The sequence below is a fragment of the Podarcis vaucheri genome (assembly GCF_965113315.1).
Source record: "Podarcis vaucheri genome assembly, chromosome: 7".
NCBI classification, from domain to species: domain Eukaryota; kingdom Metazoa; phylum Chordata; class Lepidosauria; order Squamata; family Lacertidae; genus Podarcis; species Podarcis vaucheri.
In genome coordinates, this window is record NC_138765.1 from 60,484,052 (window position 1) to 60,510,706 (window position 26,655).

General features: G+C 43.9%; 1 protein-coding gene across 3 annotated transcripts; it reads left to right on the plus strand.

Annotated features, from left to right (window-relative positions):
* BRD7 (bromodomain containing 7) lies at positions 1–26,169 on the plus strand. Of its 3 annotated transcripts, none has more exons than XM_082232923.1 (17): positions 1–166; positions 2,186–2,394; positions 3,108–3,237; positions 4,183–4,240; positions 11,489–11,633; positions 13,112–13,222; positions 14,043–14,221; positions 15,257–15,380; positions 15,625–15,700; positions 16,471–16,584; positions 20,582–20,714; positions 22,060–22,171; positions 22,874–22,936; positions 24,047–24,161; positions 24,260–24,403; positions 25,433–25,576; positions 25,974–26,169. In XM_082232923.1, exons 1-17 carry the CDS (start codon positions 118–120, stop codon positions 26,039–26,041), a joined length of 1,974 nt encoding a protein of 657 aa, XP_082089049.1. In that variant the 5' UTR covers positions 1–117; the 3' UTR covers positions 26,042–26,169. The 3 variants fall into 3 exon arrangements, with proteins under 3 accessions (XP_082089049.1, XP_082089050.1, XP_082089051.1); XM_082232924.1 differs by having other exon boundaries at positions 25,977–26,169; XM_082232925.1 differs by having other exon boundaries at positions 16,477–16,584.
* The last annotated feature ends 486 nt before the right edge of the window (positions 26,170–26,655 follow it).

Here is a 26,655-nt window from a genome sequence, read left to right on the forward strand (position 1 = left end):
CCGCTTTGTGCTCGGCCTTCCTCTCGCGAGAATAAACGAAGCGCGGCGGGAGGAGGGAGAGGCTTGGCGGAAAGAGGGAAGGAGCGTCTCGGCGGCCGCGGCGTCTGCGTTCGGGCCATGGGCAAGAAGCACAAGAAGCACAGGGGGGAGAAGTACCCGTATGAAGGTGCCGCCGCCCCTCCTTCCTCCCGGGGCTGCTAAATAGGTTGATAATGAGGGGGCGGTGGGTTGTGTGGTGCTGTTGTGTGGTGTGTATAGGTGTGAGAGCGTCTGGTGTGTTTGTGGTCCTCCACTGTCCACTTCGAAGCCGTGGGTCGGGGCGGGAGTGGTTCTGTGAGGGAACCGGATTCTGAGGGGGGTTTTTAGGGGGAAGTGGCCTCCTCCTCCTGTGGGTGGGTGTAGGATATCTTTATCTATTTTATTGCATTTGTATCTCCCCTTCCCATGAGCTCAAGGTGGCATATACACGGTTCTCTCGCCTTCCTCATTAAAGCCACACAACAACCCTGTGAGGTAGGTCAGGTAGAAGAAAGGTATGAGCAGTGGAGACTCTCACAGGGCACCTGAGGGTCCCCCGCACCCTGTTCCTGCAAGCATTAATTAATTAAACAGTTAATTAATTGAATTAATTTTGCCCCAACATACGCCCCTCCCACCATTTCGATCTGTGGGTCTGGTGCCACTGCCGGTGCCACATAATGTCCCACTTGTAGGAAATAAATACTTTCAAGTGTGGGTTGTGCCCTACCCATTGGAACTCCCTGCCTGTTGACGTCAAGCGGTGCCTTGACTGTATCCCTTTCGGCGCACCTTTCTTTGTAAACGGCTTGGAGGGTTTTTGCAATCAAGCGGTGCATAATTTTTATGAATGGGAAAAAGAAAAGGAAAAAACATTCGGTCTACCCGGATATGTAGAATGTTGACTGTGCATTTCGATTTGTTTTTGAGCTTATGACACGGTACATAATATAATATTTATGCAATATTAAAATTGAAGTGATTCTATAAATACAGTTATAAAACTTATGAGAATCTGTATTTATTATATAATTCTTAACAGTGACAGCATAAAAAGGGAGGAGCAACCAGCAGGATATCTAAAATACAAAGACAGTGAAAAAGTGCAATACCTTCTCTCAAAGATAGCTGTTAATCCTGGCCACCCATAGAAAATGGCAGACTGCCCTAGCTCATCTGTCAGTTGAACTAGGAACTGCACTTAAAATTAACTATGGATATATATATATTTAAGCCAGCTCCAGAAACCTTTTGAAGTTGTCTTGTTTTAAACTAGCTATAGTTAATGGTCCATTTAACTTGAAGGATCACCTTGCCCCATATGTGCTTGCTTGACTGCTTCAATCTGCAGAGCTTGCACTGCTACAAGTGCCATATTATAATTGTTCTCCATCTGTTAGGAGTTTGTCTTTCAGCACAGCAGCACCTGTGCTTTGAAATGTATTGTCTATTAACATTGAGCAGGCACCCTTGCTACACTCCTTGATGCCTACTAAAAATGTTGTTATAACAATTCTATCCACAACCGGACCTAACGGTCAGGAGTACCTTTACCTTTTTATATGGGAACTGGACCATTGTTTTGTGAAGTGATTTGAGCACTTGAAATACTTTGTATCAGGAATGAGGAACCTGCAGCCTTCCAAATTTTTCTAGATTAAATCTCCCATCATCTAGAGCTGATGGGCGCTTGGAGTCCGAATAACATTGGGGGCCCCAAATGTTCTCATCCGTGTTCTGTATGAATGCTGAACAAAAGCTTCAAGACTTAGCACTACAGTATCCTCTTAAATGCTATGTTTTAACCTTTCTGTCTCTGACTAGTTCGTTCATTGTAGCATTGCAAAAACCAAGTACAAAGCTGCTCTGTGGCATTCAGATATTAATGGAGCTAAGGTCTACATGAAACTCAGTGGTTGCATGTAGATTGGCTGGCTATACAAAGAAAGATACATTTTTTTCTAGTAACTGACACCATAAAAAATAAGCCTTAGGTCAATATTTTGGGTTCTATATATATATATCTTATCTATATATTATTGGCTACATATTCATCAGTTTAATTGTTAAAAACTTTTGTAACCTGAAGTTGGCTAGCCTATTAGGGTATGTAGTGCAAGTTTATTTGTAATATTTAAACCAAGTCTATTTCCTGTGCTTTTCCTAGAATATGTAGAAAAGCCCTTAAAGCTGGTTTTAAAGGTAGGAGGAAATGAAGTCACGGAACTTTCCACTCAGAGCTCAGTACATGATTCAGCCCTATATGAAGACAAAAATGACCATGAAAAACACAAAGACAAGAAAAGGAAGAAGAGGAAAAAAGCAGAAAAGCAAGTTCCTGGAGAAGAAAAGGAAAAAAGAAAGAGAAAAGGAAAGGTAGCTTTCAGAGCAGTTGTTTTGGTTTTTTAACTTAAATCTTTTCCTTGTGATAGATTGTCTTTGGCAGGCTTCTCCAACCTGGGGTCCTTCAAATGTTTGGGCTGGAGCTGATGGGAGTTGTAGTCCAAAACCTATGGTGGGCACCAGGTTGGTGAAGGTTGGTCTTCAGGATAGTCCTCCTCAATCCTTTGGAAAGACTTGGGATGCGGCATAAAGGGCTGAGTTGGGACTGTGGAATTAAAACAATGGGTAAAGGCACCTTGCACAAGCAGAATTGCATGTGCAGCTTTCCACTTGTGCAAATTTAGCCCATACCTCAAAGTTAAATCACCTCCTTTGCATGCAGAAGGCCCCTTGTTCAGTATTCAATTTTAAAAGGACCAGGTAATGGGAAAGACTGTATGCCTAAGACCCTGGAGAACCACTGCTGGTCAAGCTAGAGAATACTGGGCTAGATGGGCAACAGGCTGATCTGGTATAAGGCAGCTTCCTATGGAACACATCATTTAATTATTAATAAGCTTGTCCTGACTTAGTGTGTCTTCCAGTAGGTGGAGACAGCACATAAAGAACATATTTGTAATGTTCCTTGTGTACCTTTAGTATACTTACAATGAATTTCCTCACTGAGTAAACAAATTGTAATCAGATTTCCAGCCACTGGTATGGATACTTCTCTCAACAGTTTTGCTTATATTTTATGTCCACAGGATGATAAAAAGAAGCGAGATAGGGACCGGGGTGAAAGTGAAGGAGAAAGAGAACTGAAATGTCAGACTCCTCTAAGGCTAGACTTGCTACCTGAAAAACCATTGGCAAGCAGTTTGGCAAAACAAGAAGGTAAGAAAAAGCTGTTTTGTTGTTTCTTTTTGAGCTGTTAAGTAAGTTGATTTGTTCTGCCTTGCTTCTCAATTTATGATGTTGGCCACCTTAAGTGCTTTGTTGTTGAAGAGGAAAGCTGGAATATGAATCCTGAAAGTTTTTAAAAAAATTAAGATCAGTCTCTAAATAAGGCTGAAATAGCAGCAACACTGTAGCTATTAGTTCTCACCGTTACTAACATGTAATTGGCCAAAATCTGAAAAACTGAAGTTTGCTTTCAAATTGTGGGCGGTTTCTTAATAGGCTGAAATGCTTCATGCGCCACTGTTTCTAAAATTAAAATAAATGTATGTTTGAAACTGAGATATGAAACACTTGAAACAGTCAGGAATACCCCACAAACATGGTCCAAAGAGTTATGGCAAGTGCATCCCATGGCTGGATGGGACACTTCTGTGGTCTTATTCTCTTGATGACAGGGTGATAATGAGGCACACACCTGTCTTTGGCCATTGAGCCTCCCTGCTGAGCAGGTATGGCCAAAGTTAAAAAGACTGGCTCACTTTCCATCTCAGCTAGCTAAGCTGAAGAAGGGAGAAAGGCAGAAGTTCCAAAGGTGATTGAAGCAGCAGCTCTGAAACAACCCCCTTGCTACGGCATAGGCAGAATTAGAATTGGGGAGCGCACCACCACCTATGGAAAAGGTCTAATTTTTTTGTAGTGTGCATAGTCCTTCCTGTCAGAGCAATTGAGAGAGCTAACCAGCTTATGGAACCTTATGCACAGAAAAAGTGTTGTTAACAGGAGAAAGCAACTCTTGATGTGTTTATTACCTTGCACAGCAGTACTTCATTTGAAAATATAGCATTTTCTATTTAGCATTTCTTAGGTGTGTGGGTGTGGGTGGGTGTGCGCACGCGCATGCACTCTAGTTAATATTTTTCTTTCATCTTTTTGTCCTAGAAGTGGAACAGACGCCACTTCAAGAAGCATTGAACCAACTTGTGAGGCAGCTGCAAAGGTGAGTTCTTCTCACACTCTGAGCATTTCTGATACTGCTAGTAGAAATTGCTAAAGACTAGAAAATGCTGTCTAATCAATGTGTTAATTTTTCTGAGCTGGATCTTTCTTTCTTTCTTTCTTTCTTTCTTTCTTTCTTTCTTTCTCATGTGTTTGTGTTGCTATTACTATCAGCAACTGTAAAATCTGCCAAGTTAATGCATGTTGAACCCAAGTTCCTCATCATCTTCCATCAATAATGGTTTTCACTTTTAATCGTTAAATCTTTATTGAAGTGGTTCTAGAAAGTTACTGATAAATGGGTTGTGTTTCTGTAGTAGTTATGGAATATCTTGTAGCTTTTATGGGATCTTGGTTAGTGGTCTAAGTTTATCTTTCTCCAGAGGGCATTAAAGGTAAAGGGTAAAGGGACCCCTTCCCATTAGGTCCAGTCGTGACCGACTCTGGGGTTGCGGCGCTCATCTCACTTTATTGGCCGAGGGAACCGGCGTACAGCTTCCGGGTCATGTGGCCAGCATGACTAAGCCGCTTCTGGCGAACCAGAGCAGCGCACGGAGACGCTGTTTACCTTCCCACCAGAGCGGTTCCTATTTATCTACTTGCACTTTGACGTGGTTTTGAACTGCTAGGTTGGCAGGAGCTGGGACCGAGCAACAGGAGCTCACCCTGTCACAGGGATTCGAACCGCTGACCTTCTGATCGGCAAGTCCTAGGCTCTGTGGTTTAACCCACAGCGCCACCTGCGTTCAGAGGGCATTAGGTTCTCCTAATAGGAAAAATCTGTCTGACATATACTCTTGCTTAACCCATGTGAACTTTTCTAGCCTCATAGGGAATTGTTCATGTAACTTGACTACAGATTATATGAAGCATTGCTCCATTAGGGCAAAAACATACTTTCTTTTTTTAAAAGGAGTTTATCAGGGAAAGGGTGGAAGTAAGCAGTAGTTACTAGAGGAAGGTCAAATTAATTTTGACGATTCCAGGCCTATTCTTGCTTGTGGATTTGCCCAAAAGCTAGTGACAATCTTCTCAGTCAGTGCAGTTGAGTTATATGTATGATTCGTGACCGCCTTGGACAACTCATCTTTCATAGCTTTTAGGTATGTTGCATACTGTCAGGGGATGGTTAGCTGCTTGTGCTTAAAATTGTGCCCCTTCAGAGTTTGTGCGACCCCACAAACCTCTGTGTGTGACAGAGCTCCTCAGACATGTCTGCTCTAGTCACTAGTAGAGTCTGACAGTGGCTGTCTGCGGAAGCGCTTCCAGCAAAGAAGTTCCTTAACGGAAACGCGTCTCCTGGACTCACGACGTGGCAGCTTCCGGCGGAGTATGGGTCTCCCTGCAGTTGCTTCTGACACCTCCCCGCTATTTTCGCTCGAAGTGTCTCTCACCCCTTTCTCTCCCCTGCTACTTCCTGCCTGGGCTGCTGCGTCTCTCTCAGCATTACTGAGATCCTCCTCCAGAGACCCCGCGCTCCCCCTGCTGGTCCCTGCTTTGGCTGTTGACTCTCTCCCAGTCTCTGGGAGCCTTACCACTTCCCTTTCCTCCGATGTCAGTTCCCTGACATCCACCTCCCCTCCAGGGCCCCCCTCTCCCCCGCCCCTACTTTCTCCTCTGGGCGGTGAGGAGCTGAAACCCCTAAAAGAATCCTCTTCATCTTCAGACGTCTCGAACAATTCCCTCCATCGGTCTTCGTTCCGACTCGCTGAATCCTCCTCCACCTCGGAATCAGCGAACCCCTCCAACTCTTCTTCGTCGTCGGTGGTGGCGAAGTATTCCCTCCGGAACCTCGCCACTGGCTGGGGTTTTCTAGGGAATCTCTGATGAAAAGTTTCAATCAAAACCTCGTCATCTACATCCTCTGCCCTGACCCAGGTGTTTTCCGACTCCGGCTCCCCTTCCCACATTACCAAATACTCTACTTGCTCTCCCCTCCACCTAGAATCGAGAATCTCCGCTACATGGTAGCTGTGTTCTTTTTCCTCCATAGCTGGTCCCCTATTGACCCTCCCCTCTCTGTCCCCTATATACGGTGACAGCAATGATCTGTGGAACACTGGGTGCAACTTCATGTGGTTCGGTAACCGGAGTCTGAAAGCCACTGGGTTGACCTGTTGCGTGACTTCAAATGGGCCCAGTCTTTTGGGTCTTAACTTCTTACAACCTCCTTTAAATGGTAACCCTTGGGTGGACAGCCACACCTGGTCCCCCACCCTAATGCTTTCCCCTTCCCTTCTGGTTTTGTCTGCCTGCCTCTTATATTCCTCCTTCGCCCTGTTTAAATTAAGTTGGAGCTGGCGATGGATCGCTTCCATTTCTTCAACGAACTGTTCTGCGGCAGGAACGCTCCAGTTCTCCCCCTCCCCCCCTGGGAAGGCTCGGGGATGACACCCGTGATTGGCCAAAAAAGGGCTCATCCCCGTGGACACGTTCTCTGCATTGTTATAGGCAAATTCTGCCAACGCCAGCTTCTCCACCCAATCATTCTCTCTGTCATTCACATAACACCTCAAATATTGCTGGAGGACACCATTAGCTCTTTCCGCCTGCCCATTGGTTTCTGGATGACGGGCAGTGGAAAAATTCACCTCTACATGCAATAAGCTCATGAGCTTCCTCCAGAACCTGGAAGTAAATTGTTTCCCTCGGTCCGAAACCACCCTCAAGGGGGCACCATGCAACCTAAACACATTTTCCACAAACAATCTAGCGGTTTCTTCTGCTGTGACCGCATGTGAGCAGGCTATAAAGTGGGCCATCTTGGTTAACAGGTCTACCACAACCATAATGGCTGTCTTCCCTTTGGACCTGGGCAGATCAGTCATGAAATCTATTGCCACTGCCTCCCATGGTCTTTCCGGCGTGGGTAGTGGTTCTAATAAACCGGCCGGTGCCCGCCTCTCCCCCTTGGCTCGTTGACATCGGTCACACCCTCTCACATATTCACGCACATCTTCCCTGACCTTGGGCCACCAGAATTCCCTGGTAACCAGCCACATGGTTTTGTGTTGCCCAAAATGCCCTGCTGTGGGGCTATCGTGCAGTTGCTTGAGTACCTTTTCCCTCAATTCCCCTTCAGGTATGTATAACGCTCCCTTGTAATACAACGCCCCGTTTCTCTCCTCAAAACCCCCGGGTTTGTCTCCCTCCCTCCTGAGACCCCTGAGTTTGTCCTGGGCGTATTCATCCTGCACCGTTCCCTCTACCAGTTCCCTTTGCCCCACCAAAGCCGCCCCACACACCCAGCGGTCCTCGGGAATAACATGGGTCTCTTCGGGTGCACCCTCTCCCTCCAAATATTCAGGTTTGCGTGAGAGAGCGTCCGCCCTAACGTTCTCCGGGCCTGGTACGTAACAAATCTCAAAGTTAAATTTGGAGAACTCCTGGGCCCATCTCAACTGCCTTTGGTTGAGCACTCGCGCAGTTCTCCAATACTCTAGATTCTTATGGTCCGTGCACACTTGCACCTTCTGTTGTGCACCAATTAGTAGGTGCCTCCATCTCCGGAAGGCCTCATAAATAGCCAGAAGTTCCCGGTCGTGCACCGTGTAGTTTCTCTCAGATTTGTTCAGCTTTCGCGAAAAGAAGGCACACGGTCGCCACTCTGACCCCTCCTTCCCCGGCTGCAGAAGAAGCACCGCCCCTATGGCTCTGTCAGAAGCGTCTGTTTCGACCCTCAGCTTTTTTTGTAAATCCACATGTAGAAGTTGTTCGTCAGAGGCGAAGGCCCTTTTCAGTTCCTCAAACGCTCGCTCCGCCTCCCCCGTCCAAACAAACTTCTTTTTGCTGCTGAGACAGTCCGTGATGGGCGCCGTCAGGTGGGCGAAGTTTCGGATGAACTTACGATAAAAGTTTCCAAACCCTAGGAACCTCTGCACATCCTTCTTGGTCTTGGGTGTTTTCCATTCCAGCACCGCTTGAACCTTGCCGGGGTCCATGGCCAACCCCTTGTCTGACAAGCGGTACCCCAGGAATTCCACCTCCTTGGTATGAAACTGACACTTTTCCAGTTTCACCCACAGTCCGTTGGCTTGCAGCCTGCTCAACACTTCTCTGACGTCTCTCACATGTTGCTCCTCATTCTCCGAATACACCAACACGTCATCTAAGAAGGCCACGCAATTTTTGTAGAGCAAAGGCCCCAGTACATGGTTCATAAAGGCTTGAAAACACGCGGAGCCTGTTTGTAATCCAAAAGGCATAACGAGGTATTCAAATGCCCCCAAAGGGGTGAACATGGTGGTCTTCCATTCATCCCCTTTCCTTATACGTATCAGGTTGTACGCCCCCCTTAGGTCCAGCTTTGTAAAAATCTTTCCTTTTCGCACCCTGGTCAAAATATCATCAATCCTGGGCATAGGAAAAGCCGCCGGCTCTGTCACTGCATTTAGGGCCCGAAAGTCACATACCAGCCTCGGCTTGTCCGTGTTTTTTTTATCCACAAAAAACACTGGGCTACCCCCCGCTGCCTTGGACTCTCTGATGAAGCCTCTCTTCAGGTTCTTGTCAATGAACGCTCGCAACTCCTGCATCTCCCTGTCTGACATGGCATACAACTTGCCTACAGGAAGCTGTGCTCCAGGGAGTAAATTGATCTGGCAATCAAAGGGCCTATGCGGGGGTAGTTGGTCCGCTTCCTTCTCGCTGAACACGTCGCTGAGATCAGCATACTGTGGTGGCACCTTCCCCTTCTCCATCACTTCCGTCCCTGCTAGGGTGGCTTGGACCCCTGCTGACCCCTTTTCCGCCCTGCAGTGTTCTAAGCAGTGTGCGGAACCGAAGGAAACCACTCTTTGATGCCAGCCCACCAGCGGATCATGTAGGGCTAGCCAGCTCATTCCCAAAATAATGGGAGCGCCTCCCAAGGTGGCCACATTAAACGCTATCAGTTCTGTGTGCCTTGCCACCCTCATTATCATTGGGACGGTCTGCAAGCTGACGCCTCCTCCCAACAGTTCCCTGCCATCAATCGTGGTCACCTGCAGGGGGTTGCTTAAAGGGATAGTCTGTATCTGGTGCTCAGCAGCAAACTCCTTGCTCATGAAATTGCAGGAGCTGCCTGAGTCCAACAGCGCCTTTATTTTTAGGGGGTGTCCATTTTGCAGCTCTAGCGACACTTCAATCACTAGAGCAGGTCGAGGAGCTTCTGGCACTGGCACTTGGGGAAGGGGCACTTTCACTGCTCTTTGGCCTGGCTGCAGTGCCCTGCTGGCAACCAGGCGTTGGCTTTTACCTGCTCCGTTTCTCCCTGCTCTTCCCCCTCAACAGCTCCCACCATCCCTTGCCATTCCTTCCTCTGGGGGCAGACTCTGGCAAAGTGGCCTGGCTGTTGGCAGAGATAGCATTTCCGGGCTCCCTTTCCCTCCTTCTTCGCCCCCTCACTGGGCTTTGAAACTGCGCGCGCGCGGGCTGTTCCGATTTCCATCGGCTCTGCCGGCGGGAAAGCTGGCTCAGGAATGTCTGGAATGCGGAACTCCTTCCAACGTTCCCCTCTCCCTTCCCGCCTCTCCAAGGCTCTTGCCTCCTGGCGCGCTCCAATGGTCAGCGCAGATTTGGTCAGCTGATCCATAGACCCCGCCCTGGGGCTCCTGGCCAGCTCGTCTTTCACAGCTGAAGAAAGACCTTCTTCAAATAGCATCTGAATGGGTGCCGCCGATAAATCCCACCCCAATCTGTGAATCAGCATGGTAAATTCAGTCCAGTACTCACGGACAGATCTGCTTCCCTGCTTGCAAGCCATTAGCTGTCTGCGTACCGCCCCTTCCTCAATATCGCTGGAAAACATGATATCCATTGCACGAAAGAATTTCATAGTGTCCTTTAGGATATCGTTGTGCGTTGCCATCAGGGGTCGAACCCAGTCCCGCGCCCCCTTCTCAAGATGCCCAATTACGAACGCAACTCGCGATTCCTCATCAGGGAACTCATCAAACTGCACATTCAGAGCATATTGCATCTCGGTCCTAAAGGCATGGTAATCCTTGGGGTCCCCCCCAAACTTCTGCACCAATCCTGGTACCTTTCTGGGGAACTGAGTGGTTCTCCCCTTTTTGTCAGCATCCTGAGCCCTTCTCTCCTCGAGCCTCGCCGTCTGCAGCGCAAGTTGGACCTCCAGAGCTTGATACCTTTCTTCCAAGCTTGGACCAGCTCCAACCCCTGCGTCTCCGGTTCCGACTGGGTTGCTCATGATGCTTTCTCCTGCACAGGCAGCGTACAGAGACTGTCAGACTGCTGTCAGGGGATGGTTAGCTGCTTGTGCTTAAAATTGTGCCCCTTCAGAGTTTGTGCGACCCCACAAACCTCTGTGTGTGACAGAGCTCCTCAGACATGTCTGCTCTAGTCACTAGTAGAGTCTGACAGTGGCTGTCTGCGGAAGCGCTTCCAGCAAAGAAGTTCCTTAACGGAAACGCGTCTCCTGGACTCACGACGTGGCAGCTTCCGGCGGAGTATGGGTCTCCCTGCAGTTGCTTCTGACACCTCCCCGCTATTTTCGCTCGAAGTGTCTCTCACCCCTTTCTCTCCCCTGCTACTTCCTGCCTGGGCTGCTGCGTCTCTCTCAGCATTACTGAGATCCTCCTCCAGAGACCCCGCGCTCCCCCTGCTGGTCCCTGCTTTGGCTGTTGACTCTCTCCCAGTCTCTGGGAGCCTTACCACTTCCCTTTCCTCCGATGTCAGTTCCCTGACACATACCTATGTGGACCAGAATGAGGATTTGATGGTTTCTTTCTTAGTTTTAACTTACACTTGGTGAGGCTTGGACTATTGATGTTTGAAGGCTTTGCTCTATGTATTAACACTGCTTGGAGTTTGGGGAATGCTGCCAGTCTTAAACAGGACCCTTCAATTGAAGGTGAGAGTAAGATTTTGCAAGCATTCAACGGCCTTGTAAAATAGAATTGCTTTCTCTGCCATTGATATTATAATCCATTTTGGTGTTCTAAGGAGAGACAGAATGTGGCACCTGTGGTTTGGTTTAGAAATGTCAAACATGCTTTAAAAATAAAATCCCATCAAAAGTAAAGAAATAAAATAAAATAAAAAGGGAGGGTGAGACTGCTTCCAGGCAGCACCTCTACAACTTTAAAGAAATGCAAGATTGTATTATTAGGGCAAAAGCTCTCTTGTTTCAGTTCAGTTCTGTGGTTTCTTTCAAGTTGGAGTCTTCTCTCCTATTTAATACTAAGCTCTGTCTGTTCTTTGTTATAGAAATGAAACATAAAGGGCTCTTCTTTTCATTTCTTAACAGAAAGGATCCAAATGCTTTCTTTTCATTTCCTGTGACTGACTTTATTGCTCCTGGCTACTCCATGATCATTAAACGCCCAATGGATTTTAGTACCATGAAAGAGAAGATCAAGAACAATGGTTACCAGTCCATAGAAGAACTAAAGGTGCTTTTAATTTATATTTTAACTGCAGAGGGGGGATTAGACGTTGACACTTGCTGGTACTAGCAATTGCATTGTGCAGGTTTTTTTCAATATTTTATTCATTTTGGTGCTGCACTTTCATAGTTTATGAACACATAGAATAAAAAATTGGCGCATCTGGCTTTCAGAGTTGTTCATTTGCTTTCTTTAGAGAAAGTCTTTGTGAATGTTTTCAAGAGACATTTTTCATGTTCCAGGGTGTTGGAAATTTTGTGTGTGTGTGTGTGTGTCAAGGAGAAAAGACTGAACAGCAGAAGTACTTGATCTTTTAAAACAAGGATGTGAAATGAACCTGGTCATTAGTGCATCAGAGTAGTAAATACTTATAGTCATAATTAAGTGACTCTTCACCATTGTACTAATAAGGTTGAGGTTTTTCTGTGTTTAAGAGAACTACTTAAATCACAGAAGCATGTAAATATGTTTGTGTTGTTGTTGTTTTGTTGTTGTTTTCTTGAGAAATGTAGGAAAGAAGCTTTAGCACACAGGACAGTAATAAGAATCCCTTACGTTCTTCCAGAATGTAATACAATTGCATTACTGAAACAAATATTGTGTATATTGACTCTCATCCCCCCCCCCAAAAAAAAAGTTTAGGAAATTTTAAAAAATGCAACTTGCCTCTTTCCTGCCTTATATAGCACTATATTTTAAAATGCCTGCCCCAACCTTTTATCCTTTTATTTGCATATTTTAAAGAAAAACACGTGTGATTCCCTTATTGCTGTTGTCATCCTGACAAAAAGAGCCCTCTGATCTCTTGGGAGTACTGTCTGCATTGAGCATTGCCTTTATCAGCACATTAATATGAAAAGTGTAAAGTCAGATGTCTGTCATAAGCATCTTTGGTCTCAGATCAAATCTGTCATCTTTAACACACATCAACTGCTGGCCTAGTGTTTTGCAAACTAATATCTAAGTAAAAGGATACCAAATCCCAACCAGAGACTCAGCCTGTCACGCTTAAGAGCTTCGAGGCGGCAGAGAATGCAGGCCTGGTGCCTCTTCTGCCAGCTAGTGCAATGATTTCTTAGCCTGCCCTTTTCTTCTATCTGCAGTAGTTCTGTAGTTAGAGGTGGGTCAGGAGAGAGACTATTAGAACAGTGGAGTAAGCTAGAACCATGGAGTAGCAATGCTTCCTATCTGCATGTGCGCACACAGCAGTGCTGTCTATGCATGTGTGTGTGCACAAGCGTGGTTGCTAGGTTGGAACTTGGAAATTTTACTAATAAACTATATAGACTAACTTGCACCTGTATTATAATGCATTATTCCTTTATCCTCCATATTATGAGGATACTTTTTTAGCCAGGCAGAACAAACAGCACCTGCCATCTTGTCCACAGTACAAATTTCCATACATAAAGGGGCAGATATATTTTCTAGGAAACATTCCTGTAAGTTCCTACTAATGTGTCTTACTTCTTCTGTTGATACAGGAGAACTTCAAACTGATGTGTACTAACGCCATGGTCTATAACAAACCAGAGACCATTTATTACAAAGCTGCTAAAAAACTCTTGCATTCAGGAATGAAAATACTCAGCCAGGTAACTGAATTAAGGAAATAATTCAAGAGGTATTGGAGTTTTGTTGGCTTGTGTATGGTTTCATCATATTTCCATTTGTGTTTAATAGAGAAGAGGCCATTCTTTTCTAGCTAAAGGCTAAGTCATTGGGTTAATTCAATAAGTAGTTCTTTCTTCTTTATCTCTCCAAGAATAGTTCTAACTTAAAATTAAATTGTTTGCAAATTATTTGTAATGGAACCCTACCTACTTGCTTGATCTTTCTTCCAAGGATCACTACGGCTGCAATCCTAAAGACATGTATTAGGGACTAAGTATATTGAACTCAGTGAGACTTACTTCCCTACACCCCATTTTTTCTCTTCACCTCTTACCTACCCAGTGGGCAGATGGGGGAAGCACAGAGCACACTCAACAGGAATCTGAACTGATAGCTTGTGGTAGGCTTTTCTCCCCATCTCTTTCCATTGCTAGCACACAGTGCTGCTATTCTAGAAAAAGAGATGCCAGAACTCACCATGAACACCTCCTTCATTCTTTTAGAATGGCAATGGTGCCCACCTGAGAGGTGCTGGAACTGAGTTCCTGTGAGTTCTCCCTGGGGAAAAAGCACTGCTAGTACAACTGCTTTTACAATATTTTATTAGCGCAGAATGTGGACCTTCAGTTTGGGGAAAAAGACTGTAGACTCTGCAAGGGTTCTGTGACAGCTTTGCAATCCTCTTTCCCCCTCTGAAGACCCCTTGTAACTGAAAGAAAAGCACTTAATGATTAGGCAGTTTTAAAATGGGGGACTCACATACAGTATGAAGTTTTAAACCTGCATGGTTTGTTTCCTTAGGAAAGAATCCAGAGCTTGAAACAAAGCATTGACTTCATGGCAGACCTTCAGAAGAGCAGGAAGCATAAAGATAAAACAGGTCTCCAGTCAGGTGAAGATGATGGTGGCTTTGGGAAAGATGCAGACTCCATGGACATAGACCTCAGAGCCTTTAAAACACCTAGCAAAGAACTCAAGAAGTAATTACTCTGCAAAGGGCTTACATATTTCTTTCATTTCATCAAAATTAGGAGCAAGCAGCCCCAGGCTGCACTGAAAGCAACTATCTCCAGTAGCTCTGAATAGGGATTAAACAAATACATGGAAGAAGACTGGTCTGTCAGTAGCACTTAGGCATGATGGCTACATGGAACACCTCTGTACAGAGGCATCTATAGGGATCTCCCATTTTTGGGTAGCCTTAGCCAAGGATCATAGCCACCAGTCCTATTCCACCACCACCCACATTTTTTTCTGAAGGAAAAGCACAAAATCTTCTGGCATTGGCACTCACCCACTTGCCTTTCCAGCTTCAGAGCAGGGAAAAGGCCAGTTGGTAGGAGTTGCTAGATTGACCATGCTTGGGTGCCTTTACCACACAACTGCCAATCAATCCTCAGCCAATCCTGGAGCTGGAGAGGCAGCAAGTGTTTGCTAGAGCTGCCAGTGGACAACATTTATAGTAGAAACATACAATTTAATATAATGAAAACTATCCTATTACAGAATTGACTTGTCTCTTCTTTCTTTTTGGTACTTATTTGCACTCCGGTAAAACTTCAGGTTCAAATTATGTTGTCCTGCTGTATAAGACAAATTTTAGAAACATTTTGTTGTATCCAGATAATTTTACTCAAAACAAAGCCATTGAAATTAATGGACCTATATTAGTCACGTCCTGTAAGTTCAGTGGGACTATTTAGAAAACAAACAACATTGGATACAGTCCCTTCTGCTTGAAATAATACTTTCAGACTCAAGGATGATGACATGCACAACGAAGGAAGCATGTTACTGGCAAATTCCACCTTCACTGCCAAATGTGCCACTTTATTTTAAACTGATGAAGAACTTCTTGGAATTTACCAGTTATTGACTGCACACATTCTAAAACAAAGTTTTAGACTTGGTGGTATTAAACCCTTTTTTTGCTATCTTATATACTATGAAGGGGTACAGTAATGTATATAGTTATGGGATTTTTTGTCTCTTTTTAATGTATGTTTGTTTTCTAGGAAAGAGAAAGAGCTACTTGAAGAAAAAATAAGGAATAGTAATTTAGAGAGGGAACAAGAACTGATTGAACATATCATCAGAGAATCAGGAGGAAAGTTAACAAAAAGACCTGCTAATGCTCAGGTAAACGGAGAAAAGGATATGGATGATGCTCATTATCTAGAACACCATAACATAAGTTAAATACGTTTCAGTCCCTTTCATCTGATGTTTCAATGATTGATGTGATTACAAATCTAAAGTCTCATAATATCCATTCATTGAAGCAATAAACAAAACAGCCTGCTAAATTATGTATGACTCTGTCATCCTAGCTTTGTAGGCTGTGCACAAAAGACACATTTTAATGGCTTGATCTTTATTTCAGTGTGAGTTTGAAAGAAGAAAACCTGATGGCACAACCACCCTGGGACTTCTTAATCCAGCAGAAAATAACACAGGGGGTAATGCTTGCACTGAGTAATTTTAACAACCTTTCCCCTTGGTGGTGTGTATTACTGATGGATTTCTACACTTAGTAGAGGTGCAGAGGAAGTCTCTTGAGGCTGTCCCACATTCCTCCCGTGCTAGCGTTCCTTAGAATTCCCACTGAGCATCTGGCTGCTTCTGGTCCCTGCTTAAATGGTCCCTGTTTGAACAGTTAGCCCAGAGACAGTCAGAATGGGATGTCCTTCATGAGAATGCTGTTTGATTTAGGGAATAATGACCTAACATCTTGGAATATTCCATGGCATTTTTAAACAAACGCCTTCCAGAAGCATGATTCCTTATCTAGCAAAGATGGGGGACCTGTGCCTGCCCAGATGTTGCTTGACTTCCCATCCAGTATGCCCAGAGCTCTGGGATGAATGGAGTTGTAGTCCTGAGCCATCTGGAGAGTCTCAGGTTTCCCATCCTTGCAATATAGGTTAATAATTTCTATGCATAAGGTCCCAAATTCAGTTCCCTGCCTTCACCTGCTCAATTAAGTAAATTAAAATAGATTAGCGTGGACATTTCTGTTTTAGGGTTGTTATTACAACTACCTTTTTCTTCCTTAGTGCATTTTTATGACTTATAGTTGAATCCAGGACAAAGGTGTTTTTAAGGGACTATTTTTCAGTGTTTATGCTCACAAAGGCTTTAGAAAAACCTAGTAAATACTCAGAAGGGAGATGTTGTGTGCATGTGGCTAACTTAAGTCCTATAACTTTCTTTTTGTTCATCTCTTGAGTGGTAGAACTCGGACATGGCTCTGCAAAGTTGGGTGTCACAGCTGGAAGACTGCAGTCAGGTGTAAATACGTTACAAGGGTTCAAAGAAGACAAAAGAAACAAAGTTACTCCTGGTAAGTGTGACTTCTAATTTATGCTTAGTGGTGCCCTTGAATGCAACAAGGCTGGCAGAAATTACCGTACTTTTCTCTCTATAACACACAGATTTTTTCTCCTAAAAAGTAAGGGGAAATGTCTGCGTGTTATTGAGCGAATGTGTGGTCCCTGGAGCTGACCTTCCCGAGCACAGAGGCAAAAATCAGGCAAAAATCCAATCGTGCGCGTCAGGGAGAAGGGAGCTCCGTGAGAGAGGAAGCTGTTGCTTTCCTGCATTCTGCCTCAAGGGTCTTACTGCCCACCCTCTTCTGTTTCGGTTGCTGTTTGCTCAAACAGAACAAAGAGCAGGCAAATCCCCTCCCCTCCAGGCAAGCAAAGGGGAAAGGAAAGGATCTCCGTGCTCCGGTGCTGCTGCATCCAGGGAAGCATTTTAGGGACTCGCAAGTAGCCGGAAAACATGCAGGTGGGAGAGAGAGAGAGAGAGAGGGCTGGCTTGGGTGTGTGTGTGTGGGGAAAACTTTTGCCTTCCTTTCCTCCCTCTCGTTAAACCCCTCTCCTGCATTCTTAGCCAGCTGCTTCTCTGCACATCCCTCTCGTGCTCATTCTCACTTCTGTGTTTTTCCTTCCCTCCCCACTTAAAACGTGGTTACAAAGCACGGATCCACATGGATCCTCAGGATCTTTGCATTGGGTCACCCCAAATTCACCATCAGATCACATTACATGTCCATGGCTACAGCCTGCACCCAAAAAATCACGCCCCCACTGTTGCCTGGGGCCACAATGGTGCAAAAACGTGGTTACAAAGCACAGATCCACAGGGATTCTCAGGATTTTTGCATTGGGCTACCCCAAACTCACCATCAGATCACATGTCTGTGGTCACAGCATGACGCACAAAAATGATACATCCACTGTTTCATTCAGAATTTTTTTCACTTGTTTTCCTCCTCTAAAAACAATGTGCGTGTTATGGTCAGGTGCATGTTATAGAGCGAAAAATACGGTACTCAGGTCAGCTATGAACCACTGACTGAGTGCCCTGTAGCCCTTGCTACGTTTAACTATGTCTAGGCATGTACTTATATGTTATCTGGAGGGGTGGAGCAGACAGATAACCTCTTTGAGTAGCCACAGGTGGAAACAGCCAGCACTCTCCTCAACAGGCTGCAGCTGCCTCTGCCCAGGCACACCCTTCTTCTTTCCTAGAGGAAAAGAGCACTGGGAATTAAAGCTGAAATAAAGTATGAAAGTTAGAGGTTTGCTTAACTGTGCACTATTGTAAACAACCTTTTGAGAATTTGCTAAAAGGTGGCCCAATTACTACAGGTGCCACATAATACCTGTTCCACATTTGTAAGAACTCTTATATTTAGTGTGACAACACTAAACTCCCTGCCTCTTGTAATCAAGCAGGCACCTTTACTATGCTCTTTTTTTGCGCCTGCTTAAAATGTTATTGTTCAGACAAGCCTACCTAGATGCTTCGAAAGTTGAGGTAAATTTAATCTCTTTTAGCATTTTAGCTTTTGGATATTTTTAAGTATGGTTGTGATTTTCTTAATTTGATTTTATCTTTTTGCAAACTGCCTCGAGGTTTCTTTTAAAATCAGGCAGTGTATAAATTTTATGAAATGAATAAATAATATTACATGCCAACATGTTTGCAAGTATAGTCACATATAGTACAACCTAGTCCTAAAATAGCAGGCCCTCGTTTAAACTACAGATTGTTTCAATTCTATGGGATAACTAAGAACAGGTTTATGCTTTTAACAATTACTAGTTTTTGTTGTTGTAATTTGGTCTGTAGAGGATACCAGGCTGCCTAAGAGATTCGAAGCAGAATTTATGGCATTGGCAGCCTGAGCAATTTTAGCAGTCTCGTTCCTGTACTGCAGGGGTGGCCAACTCCCAAGGACTAGCAGTGATCTCCTTTGGGGGGTTCAGGTCAAAGTTGTTCAGCTTTTTTTTAGGGAGGAGGAAAGCCCCGTTTTTTAGGGGTTCAGGTCAAAGTTGTTGAGCTATTTAAACAGCATAATTGTGCAACATGATTTGTGTAAGAGACAACCAATGTGAACTTAGCTTCTAGGTGGTTTTTCCTCTCATAAATATTGAAAGCTATATATCAGATCTCTTTATATCACCTAGTGCCTTCTGCAGTTGTTTGTGGTTGATGTACTAAAAACCCCATATAAAAAGGAGATTTTGCATATGTGGGAAATAAGTAGAGGAGAATCTATTGTATGACTTGGGCTATAAAAAACAAAAGAGATTAGAGCTAAATATTTTGCTCATTTGCTGCTTGGCAAGAGTTGTTGGTCCAGTCAGCAGAAAACTGAATTGTTTCTAGCTTGCCGAAACAGAAGTTTTGTTGAACGATCACATCATATGCGTTGGCAGCTGCTAGAAAAGCTCAAAAGCTTTTAACGGTATATGCACTAGACTGTTTGATCCCTGAAAATATATGGGATTTGTATCCATCATCAGAACAATTAAAAGCTTTACACATTATTAGTTTAGTCCTTAAAACTCAGCTAATCTGATCAGCTAACATAGATCAAAGCTGAATCTGGGTGATACCCAGTTGCGGTATCCCACTTGTCCAAATGCAGCTCTCTCCTCCCCTCTGCAACTCCCTGCAAATCAGGGATTTGCAGGATGTTGGGGGTCCTTCTGGAGCAAGATGGGGAGCTGCATGGGGTGGAGAGGAAGGGGAAGTCCCCTCACATCTGCTGATGCAATGTTGGATCTCGCTCTGTATCCACAGTCTTTTATCTTTGCTGATGTATTCATTCTTGAGGCAAAACACAAATTGAATCACAGAAATTCACATCACTTGATTCATTCAAGAGTTGAAACATATGACTTGAGGCTTTTAAGATATCTACACTGTGTGGCATAATAATATTTTCACACTCTTATTTCAATATTGGGGCACTGCATATAGCCACATATGTACCTGTTAAACCAATTTGGATTTGCAAAAGCAGTTTTCTATGGGCATGCATGCTGGTTGAATCTGGGTTGACAAGCAATTAATAGAAATGCCAGTTTTAATAAACCAGTTTATGGAATGTAGCTCTGGTGTGGTATGAATTCAGCAACCTAGTTGTGCAAGGTAAAAGTGGATAGGTTCAGACACAAGACTTGCACAACCTAGGTGGAGGGGATTGGTCAGAATTGTGGCAATACTAGGCACAATCTTTACCCATGTCACGATACTGTTGGACTACAGATCCCATCATCTCTGAACATGTTGACTGGGGCTGGTAGGAGTTGTAGTATCTGGAGGACACCTAATTGGCTACCCCTGAATTATGCATTCTGTTCTCTTAGTTTGTTGTGTTTGTTAGGGCTTTGCTTCTCCCTAACAAACCAGGTTTAATAAGCAAACAGCAAACTCTGGCTTAAGGCTGGCTAGTGAGAATAAAATATTGTCTCAGATTCAGTTGCCGTGTGAAACTATCCCCTTCCTGGTTTGATTAGCAACTTGCGTAAAGGTGGGAATGAAGCAGCAATTCTGCCAGCCCATCTCTTGCACAGTATAGTTTATTAAGTCAAAATCATTGTGAACATGGCCTTTGAGTGAATAAAACCACCTCTGAAAAAGCATTTCATTCATTCCGAAAGAAATATTTAATGACAGTTGCTTCAGTGTTTCCCCAACATTTACAATTTTCTGTTGGAAGAAATGGTGACTGGCAGTGGGGAGAGGAGGCACCCCCGCCCCAAGTATAACATCTCTGGTTGCCTGGCACTAGGACAGGTGTAATTGAAGCAACAGTAATTTCTTGGCACTCATGGAACTGGGTTCTCAAAGCCCAAAGAGGCTTTCTTTACTCTGGCCAGACCAGGTGCAATAGATTTAAAGTGCTGTTAGCTTTAAATTGAGAAGCTGTACCTCTTCTTCCAACAAACAGTAAACACCTGTGAAGAGCAAATCTGTTGTTAAAAGGGACATTCAGTCTAACACATGTGAGAATATTAATTCCGGCTCTTATTTTTCATTAGTGATGTACTTGAACTACGGGCCCTTTAGCTCTTATGCTCCAGCTTATGACTCCACATTTGCAAATATCAGCAAGGATGATTCTGATTTAATCTATTCCACCTATGGGGAAGATTCTAATCAAGGGAATTTTAAGTAAGTAGGCTTATTTTTGTCTTTATCGTGATGACTTTGAATTAAAAACCTCTTTTAGAAATGTTCACATATTGGCAGGTGGGGGGGTGCTTCTTTTCCTGCTACTGGCATTGGCACTAGCAAGAGAATGGAACTTGACTGCAGCTTTTGTATTCTTTATTTTTGACTAGTTAATGCAGGGGTTTTCCTGGAATAACACTTAACTCAACAGGGAAGCTAGTGAGTTCTTAGTATTTCGATTTTTACATCTCATCCATTACAACCTTTGTCCAAATACAAATAAAAATCTAAATTGTGGTATGATTCTGAGAGATGCTTTTTCTACGCACATAAGTTTCCCTTGAGGGTCTCAGTTGGATGGATCTCTTCTTGTGTCTCAGCTTTCCTGACTGGTTCATAGATTCATAGAGTTGGAAGGGACCCTGAGGATCATCTAGTCCAACCCCCTGCAATGCAGGAATATGCAGCTGTCCCATACAGGGATCAAACCTGCAAGCATGGCATCATCACTGTCATTCTCTAACCAACTGAGTTCTCCAGGTTTTTTGTGAGAGATGGAGGAATGAGCGCTGGGGTTGGGCACCTGCTGGTATTTGGCATGTTAATGTGTAACCACGTCATAGGAACCAACTCCTAAGGGCCAAAGGAGCTTTGCTCCCCCCTTAATGAAATATTTGAGGCGGCCCCAAAGTTTATGGGCATTGCCATTCAACTGGTGTGTCTGCACAACATCATGAGATCAGTTATGTGGGGCAGGGCTTACCTGGCCCTCCCCTAATATTTTATTCAAGTTGGCACCCCTGAACCCCATATTTGTAGAAAGCTTGCTTAGTGTTACTTTATTCTGGTTGCACTTTGGCTTTTCCAAGACAAATTCAAGTTGGCATACATTAGGGTATAATGTGCTCCTCTCCCCCACCACCGCACATACAAATCCCTTTGCTATCAGCTTCCCTCCTGCACCCACCAAATGAAGCGCAGGTTACACAGACTGATTAGAATACCACCTTTTGCATTGAACATACATAGCTCCAGTTTTTACTATTTCTAGGAAACGTCAGTGATAACTAGCACTGCAAATTTACACAAGTTACGAGCCTGTGGATAATAATGCATGTCTGCATCCCAGTACAGATGTGAATTTAAAAACATATCCAAGAAAGGGAAAATCTATAAACTTAAGAGAAATCACCAGTTAACATCCCTAGTGGTTCTGATATTATAAAACTTTTTTTTAAAGAGAGAACAAAACAAAACCTCAAAGGTAAGTTGTGATTTTGTTTTTATTTGTAAGATTGTTTATTGTAAACTAATTGGCATGCAATTTTGTTGCTTTTATCTTCAGCATCAGTGAGTTCCTGGCAAAATCTCAAGACTACCCATATGTAATGGCGGACAGTTTGTTGGATGTTTTGACCCAAGGAAGGCATTCTCTCTCACTCAGAGAACTAGAAAAGGTGAGACTGCTTGTGTGTGAGCATCTGTATCAGATGCTCTCTCATTATCCTTAACTGTTCACCCTACAAGCTGAGGCTGATGGGAGTTGCCCTCCCAATATTGTTTAACTACACTTTGGCTACTCCCAAAGTGTAAATGGTGGAGTGGAAATCATGGCATTAAGGAGTCCATAGACATGGGGACAATTACCCTGGACTGTAAAAAAATCTACATGGCAGATATTACTTCTGAGACCAGGTACTGGTTCTCCTTGAGAAAGCATGTTGGAGGAAAGGCATACCTTTAGAAATATTTCAAACTATGTTTTTATGTAAGAGTATTTAACTCACCTGGATCCCACTGTGAAGTTTTCATTGAGAAATTTATTCCCTGTAATGGGGTTAATTAGCAGAAAACTAGCTTGATAAGATGTGTGTGTGTTATAACTAAGCCTGCAATCATGTGCACAGGCTGCTTAAAACCCATCAGCTTTAGGTCAGATTCTTATGCCCCTTCGGTGTCATGGGACCCACAGCAGTATTACTCCTTCCTGTATCACTGTGGTAATATGAAAAGCCCGGGATTACATAGGAGAAGCCCTCACTGTCCACCTCAAGCAAATATAACCAACATCTGGAAGGCACCCACCCTGGAGTGTTTTAAATCAGAGGTAACCAGTTGAAGGGGTTGAGCAGCTTGAAAACTTTATCCTTCTTTTCTAGTTGCAGCCAGCAGAAGAAGCTGAATGTCTGTGTGAAAAGTCTGCTACAAGCAAGGATGTGGAGGTGATACTCTTCTGAATTTGATTGAGGCAGTGAAAGGTTCTCATGCAAGCCAGTTAGAATAATTTGTTTCAAGTGCCAAATTTTATGTACAGTGGTGCCTTGCAAGACGAAAAGAATCCGTTCTGTGATTCTCTTCGTCTAGCGGTTCTTTCGTCTTGCGAAGCAAGCCCATTGAAGGATTAGCGGATTAGTGCTATTAGCAGCTTTTAGCGTCTTATCTGCTGATCGGATCAGCTGATAAGCAGCTTAGCGGCTTAGAAAAAGGGGGGGGGAAGGAAAAAAAACCAGCAGGAACTCGCAAGACATTGTCGTCTTGCGAAGCAAGCCCATAGGAAATTCGTTTTGCGAAGCACCTCCAAAACGGAAAACTCTTTCGTCTAGCGAGTTTTCCGTCTTGAGAGGCACCACTGTACTTCTACATAAAACCGGAACAGCTGACTTGCTCTTTACTGTGCAGCATTGGAGATAAACTTCCAGCTCTGTGTTGCAACCTTTCATTCATAGCATTAAAATCAAGTTATGTAAAGTTCACCTTATTGTTGTGCCACGGTCAGATTTTAATTGCAGTCATCTGTATTCTCCAGCCACAGCGTGTACTATATAAAGAAACCTGTTTTAAATCCTTATTACTTTGAAAGCTAAGCCCTCACAACTTCATGCTGTTGTCTGTTCAACATAACTGTTGTAAACAGGAGACATTTGATGAAGGAGGTATAAATGTATTACTAAGGTATCCTCATCTGACTCATTGGCAAATGGATGAGATTCTGCAGAATGGTTTAATTGCCTCTCTTTTGTTGTAAATGTTGAAGATGGAACATAGTCCCAGATATGATAGTTGACCAGCTGATACTGGAGTAGTTCTAATTATAGTGGTTTAAACCATCCCACTTAGTATATAGCAGGGATGGGGAATATGTGGTCCTCCAGCTGTTGGGCCACAACAGCCCCAGCCAGCATGCCCAATGGACATTCCCCATTCTTAATGCCTATTTTTGATCTGAAGAAAAGGTTGAGAGTCACCACAAATGCACTGCTTGGTTCAAATATTTTGTATAAATTTGGGTTTTGCTTGATTTTTAAGAACCTGCATTTGTTTGCCATCTACAGATTCTGGAAACAGCTCAACCAAGTAGGTTTGACTCCTCTCTCAGTAAGGAGAGGCTGACAGCACTGAGAGCAGTAACCAATTTTGGAATGCCTGTGGAGGAGTTTGACTCAGAAGGTGAGTGGCATGAACTGGGCACTTGTTGCTTTGCAAGGCCTCTTGGCACATTCCAGCCCAGCTGATGTCTGCCCAAAACTTCACTTTCAATTGAACAGAAGCGGAGGTCTTCCAGAAAAAACTTGACGAAACCACAAAATTGCTTCGGGAGCTTCAAGACGCTCAGAATGAACGACTAAGTACGAAGCCACCTCCGAACATGATCTGCCTTTTGGGCCCATCTTACAAAGAGATGCAGTTGGGTAAGTGTGTTGCTCCTGGCACGTGAAACCTTTAAATTTTAGACACGTCCTGGCTCTTTAGTCTAACCTCTGCCCTGCTACTAACTTCTTTAAAATGGATGCTGGTTGTCTTGGTAACCACATTTATCAAATGGAGCAGCATTGCCACGACAATATAGGGACATCACCTTCCTGGATGTCATAGAAGAGTGGAAGATTTGTGGTTGCTGGCGGGGATTGAAATGCTAGTTACTGCAAGCTGAAGGAGATTCCTTTATGCCTTGCTGGCTGCTGCAGGCAGAGGGGCCAAGCCTGGAAAGCTAGATGAAAGTAATCTTCCCTTGCCCCCACTATCTGAAGTCATGATGGACAGGGCAGGGCCAGCAAAGACTCTGCAGCTAGTGCACAGAGCAAGTTAGATACGGTAGCCACGACGGGAAACAAGGTAGTGCATTTCACTTCCTTATTGTTCCTATTGTTATACCGTATGGAGGGCTGCATGGCTTACTGTGCATGAGGTGATTTTGCTTGCTTTGCTCCTCTGTGCTAGAGCACTGGCCCCCTAACCACAATTCCTGGGGGCTTAGTGATATGTCAAAACCAGGGATTGTGGTTTGTATGGAGTGAAGCAAATTAGGACCTTCTCAGTAGAATGCTCTCCCATCTGATGCCAACCCTCTTCAGGGAACCTTTTAATGGTTGATGTTTTATTGTGTTTTTAATATTTTGTTGGGAGCCACCCAGAGTGGCTGGGGCAACCCAGTCATATGGGTGGCATATAAAAAATTATGATGACCTTTGACTAGGATATAGTACTAAGCCAGTGACCATGGTTTGTTCCCATGCACCAGTAGAGAAAATGGTCCAGATAGGTGAGTGATTTATCATAAATCATTAACTCTGCCCCACTTTACATGTCATGGAAAACCAATGTGTGCCAACTAGTTTTATATGACAGAACCCTGCATTTTTAGGCGGTTGGGGGGCAATTAACAGACTTTAGATAAACCTTATAAAGTCCTATCAATGTTTTACTATTAACTTTTCCAGCGGAGAGAGTGACAAGTAATCTAAAAGAGCTTGCACAACAAGTGGCTCCAGGAGATATTGTGAGCACATATGGCATCCGTAAAGCGATGGGGATTTCAGTTCCTTTACCAGATGCCATGGACAGCTTTGTTGACTTAACAGATGGTGAGTAACCACAGTGCATTTCAGCAGGTCCCCATAGATTGGTTGTCCTGGATGTGGTTCATGAGTTGCTCACCACATGGAGTAACTGCAGTAAGATATTCTGTAAACTAGCACTTAAGAGGTACTTAACCCACAGAAGAAATAAACAATGAGAAAGTCTGACTTCTGTGTTGACCCTATCATGTTGGACTAGTTAGAGCTGGAAGATGTGCCTAAATCTGACTTTGGCACATTTTTGGCTTGACATTTCCCCTTCCCTGCAGTGAGAGCTGCTTGTTAATTCTGAAGCAGATTCACACCATTGTCTGTCTAAATAGAGAGAAGCTAATATACCTCCACCTGTTTCCTTAGCCAAAACAAGCAAAGTAATAGGCTGTTAATGCTTTTTCCTCCCCAGAAGCAGAGGAACCTCCAAAAGCTCCTGTTCTCGTTGGAAATGAATGTGAACCAGTTGGTGGTACATGATGCTTCATATGTTAAAAACATAAATGTTTTCAAGTCTTTCCTTTTTTAAAGATTTGTCCCAGTGCATGCATGGGCACTTTGTATACTTGTGTTATATTTGAATTCTTAGTAAAAACTTTAAAACCAAACCAGTTCTATTTTCCTGACAGATCTAAGAGATGCTTCTTGAATGCAGTGCAGAATGAAGCAAGTTGCAGAGTTTTACATTCACACAAATCTTGTTACATTAGATGCTGCCTCTATTCTGCAGGCATTATTTGAGTCATACAGGACTGAGGTGACAATGGGCTAGAAAGCCTTAAATTTGACATTTAAAATGGTGCACTTATTACAGGAAGTCACATGACGAAGCAAAAGGAAAGCTTATCATGGCCACTGGAAATGGCTGCTGTGGGCAACAATGTTCAATTTAAATTGAGTCACCCTAGACAAGTTTTCACATCACATCAGACATAACAGTGCCTTATTGAGTTTGCTCACATTCAGCAGAATCCACCTAGAGATGTACACAGGGCAGCAGCCTTAGACTTGAACAGTTGACTGCTTTCCCTTGAACATACTCCAAAAGCAACTGGCAACATAAGAAAAGAAACTAGCAAAGAGGCCTGCTTTGG

Coding starts and splice junctions, on each gene's coding strand:
- BRD7 (XM_082232923.1), top strand. CDS start 118: ATGGGCAAGAAGCACAAGAAGCACAGGGGGGAGAAGTACCCGTATGAA. Junction 4,241..11,488: donor CTTGTGAGGCAGCTGCAAAG/GTGAGTTCTTCT, acceptor ATTTCTTAACAG/AAAGGATCCAAATGCTTTCT. Junction 22,172..22,873: donor CACTCAGAGAACTAGAAAAG/GTGAGACTGCTT, acceptor CTTCTTTTCTAG/TTGCAGCCAGCAGAAGAAGC.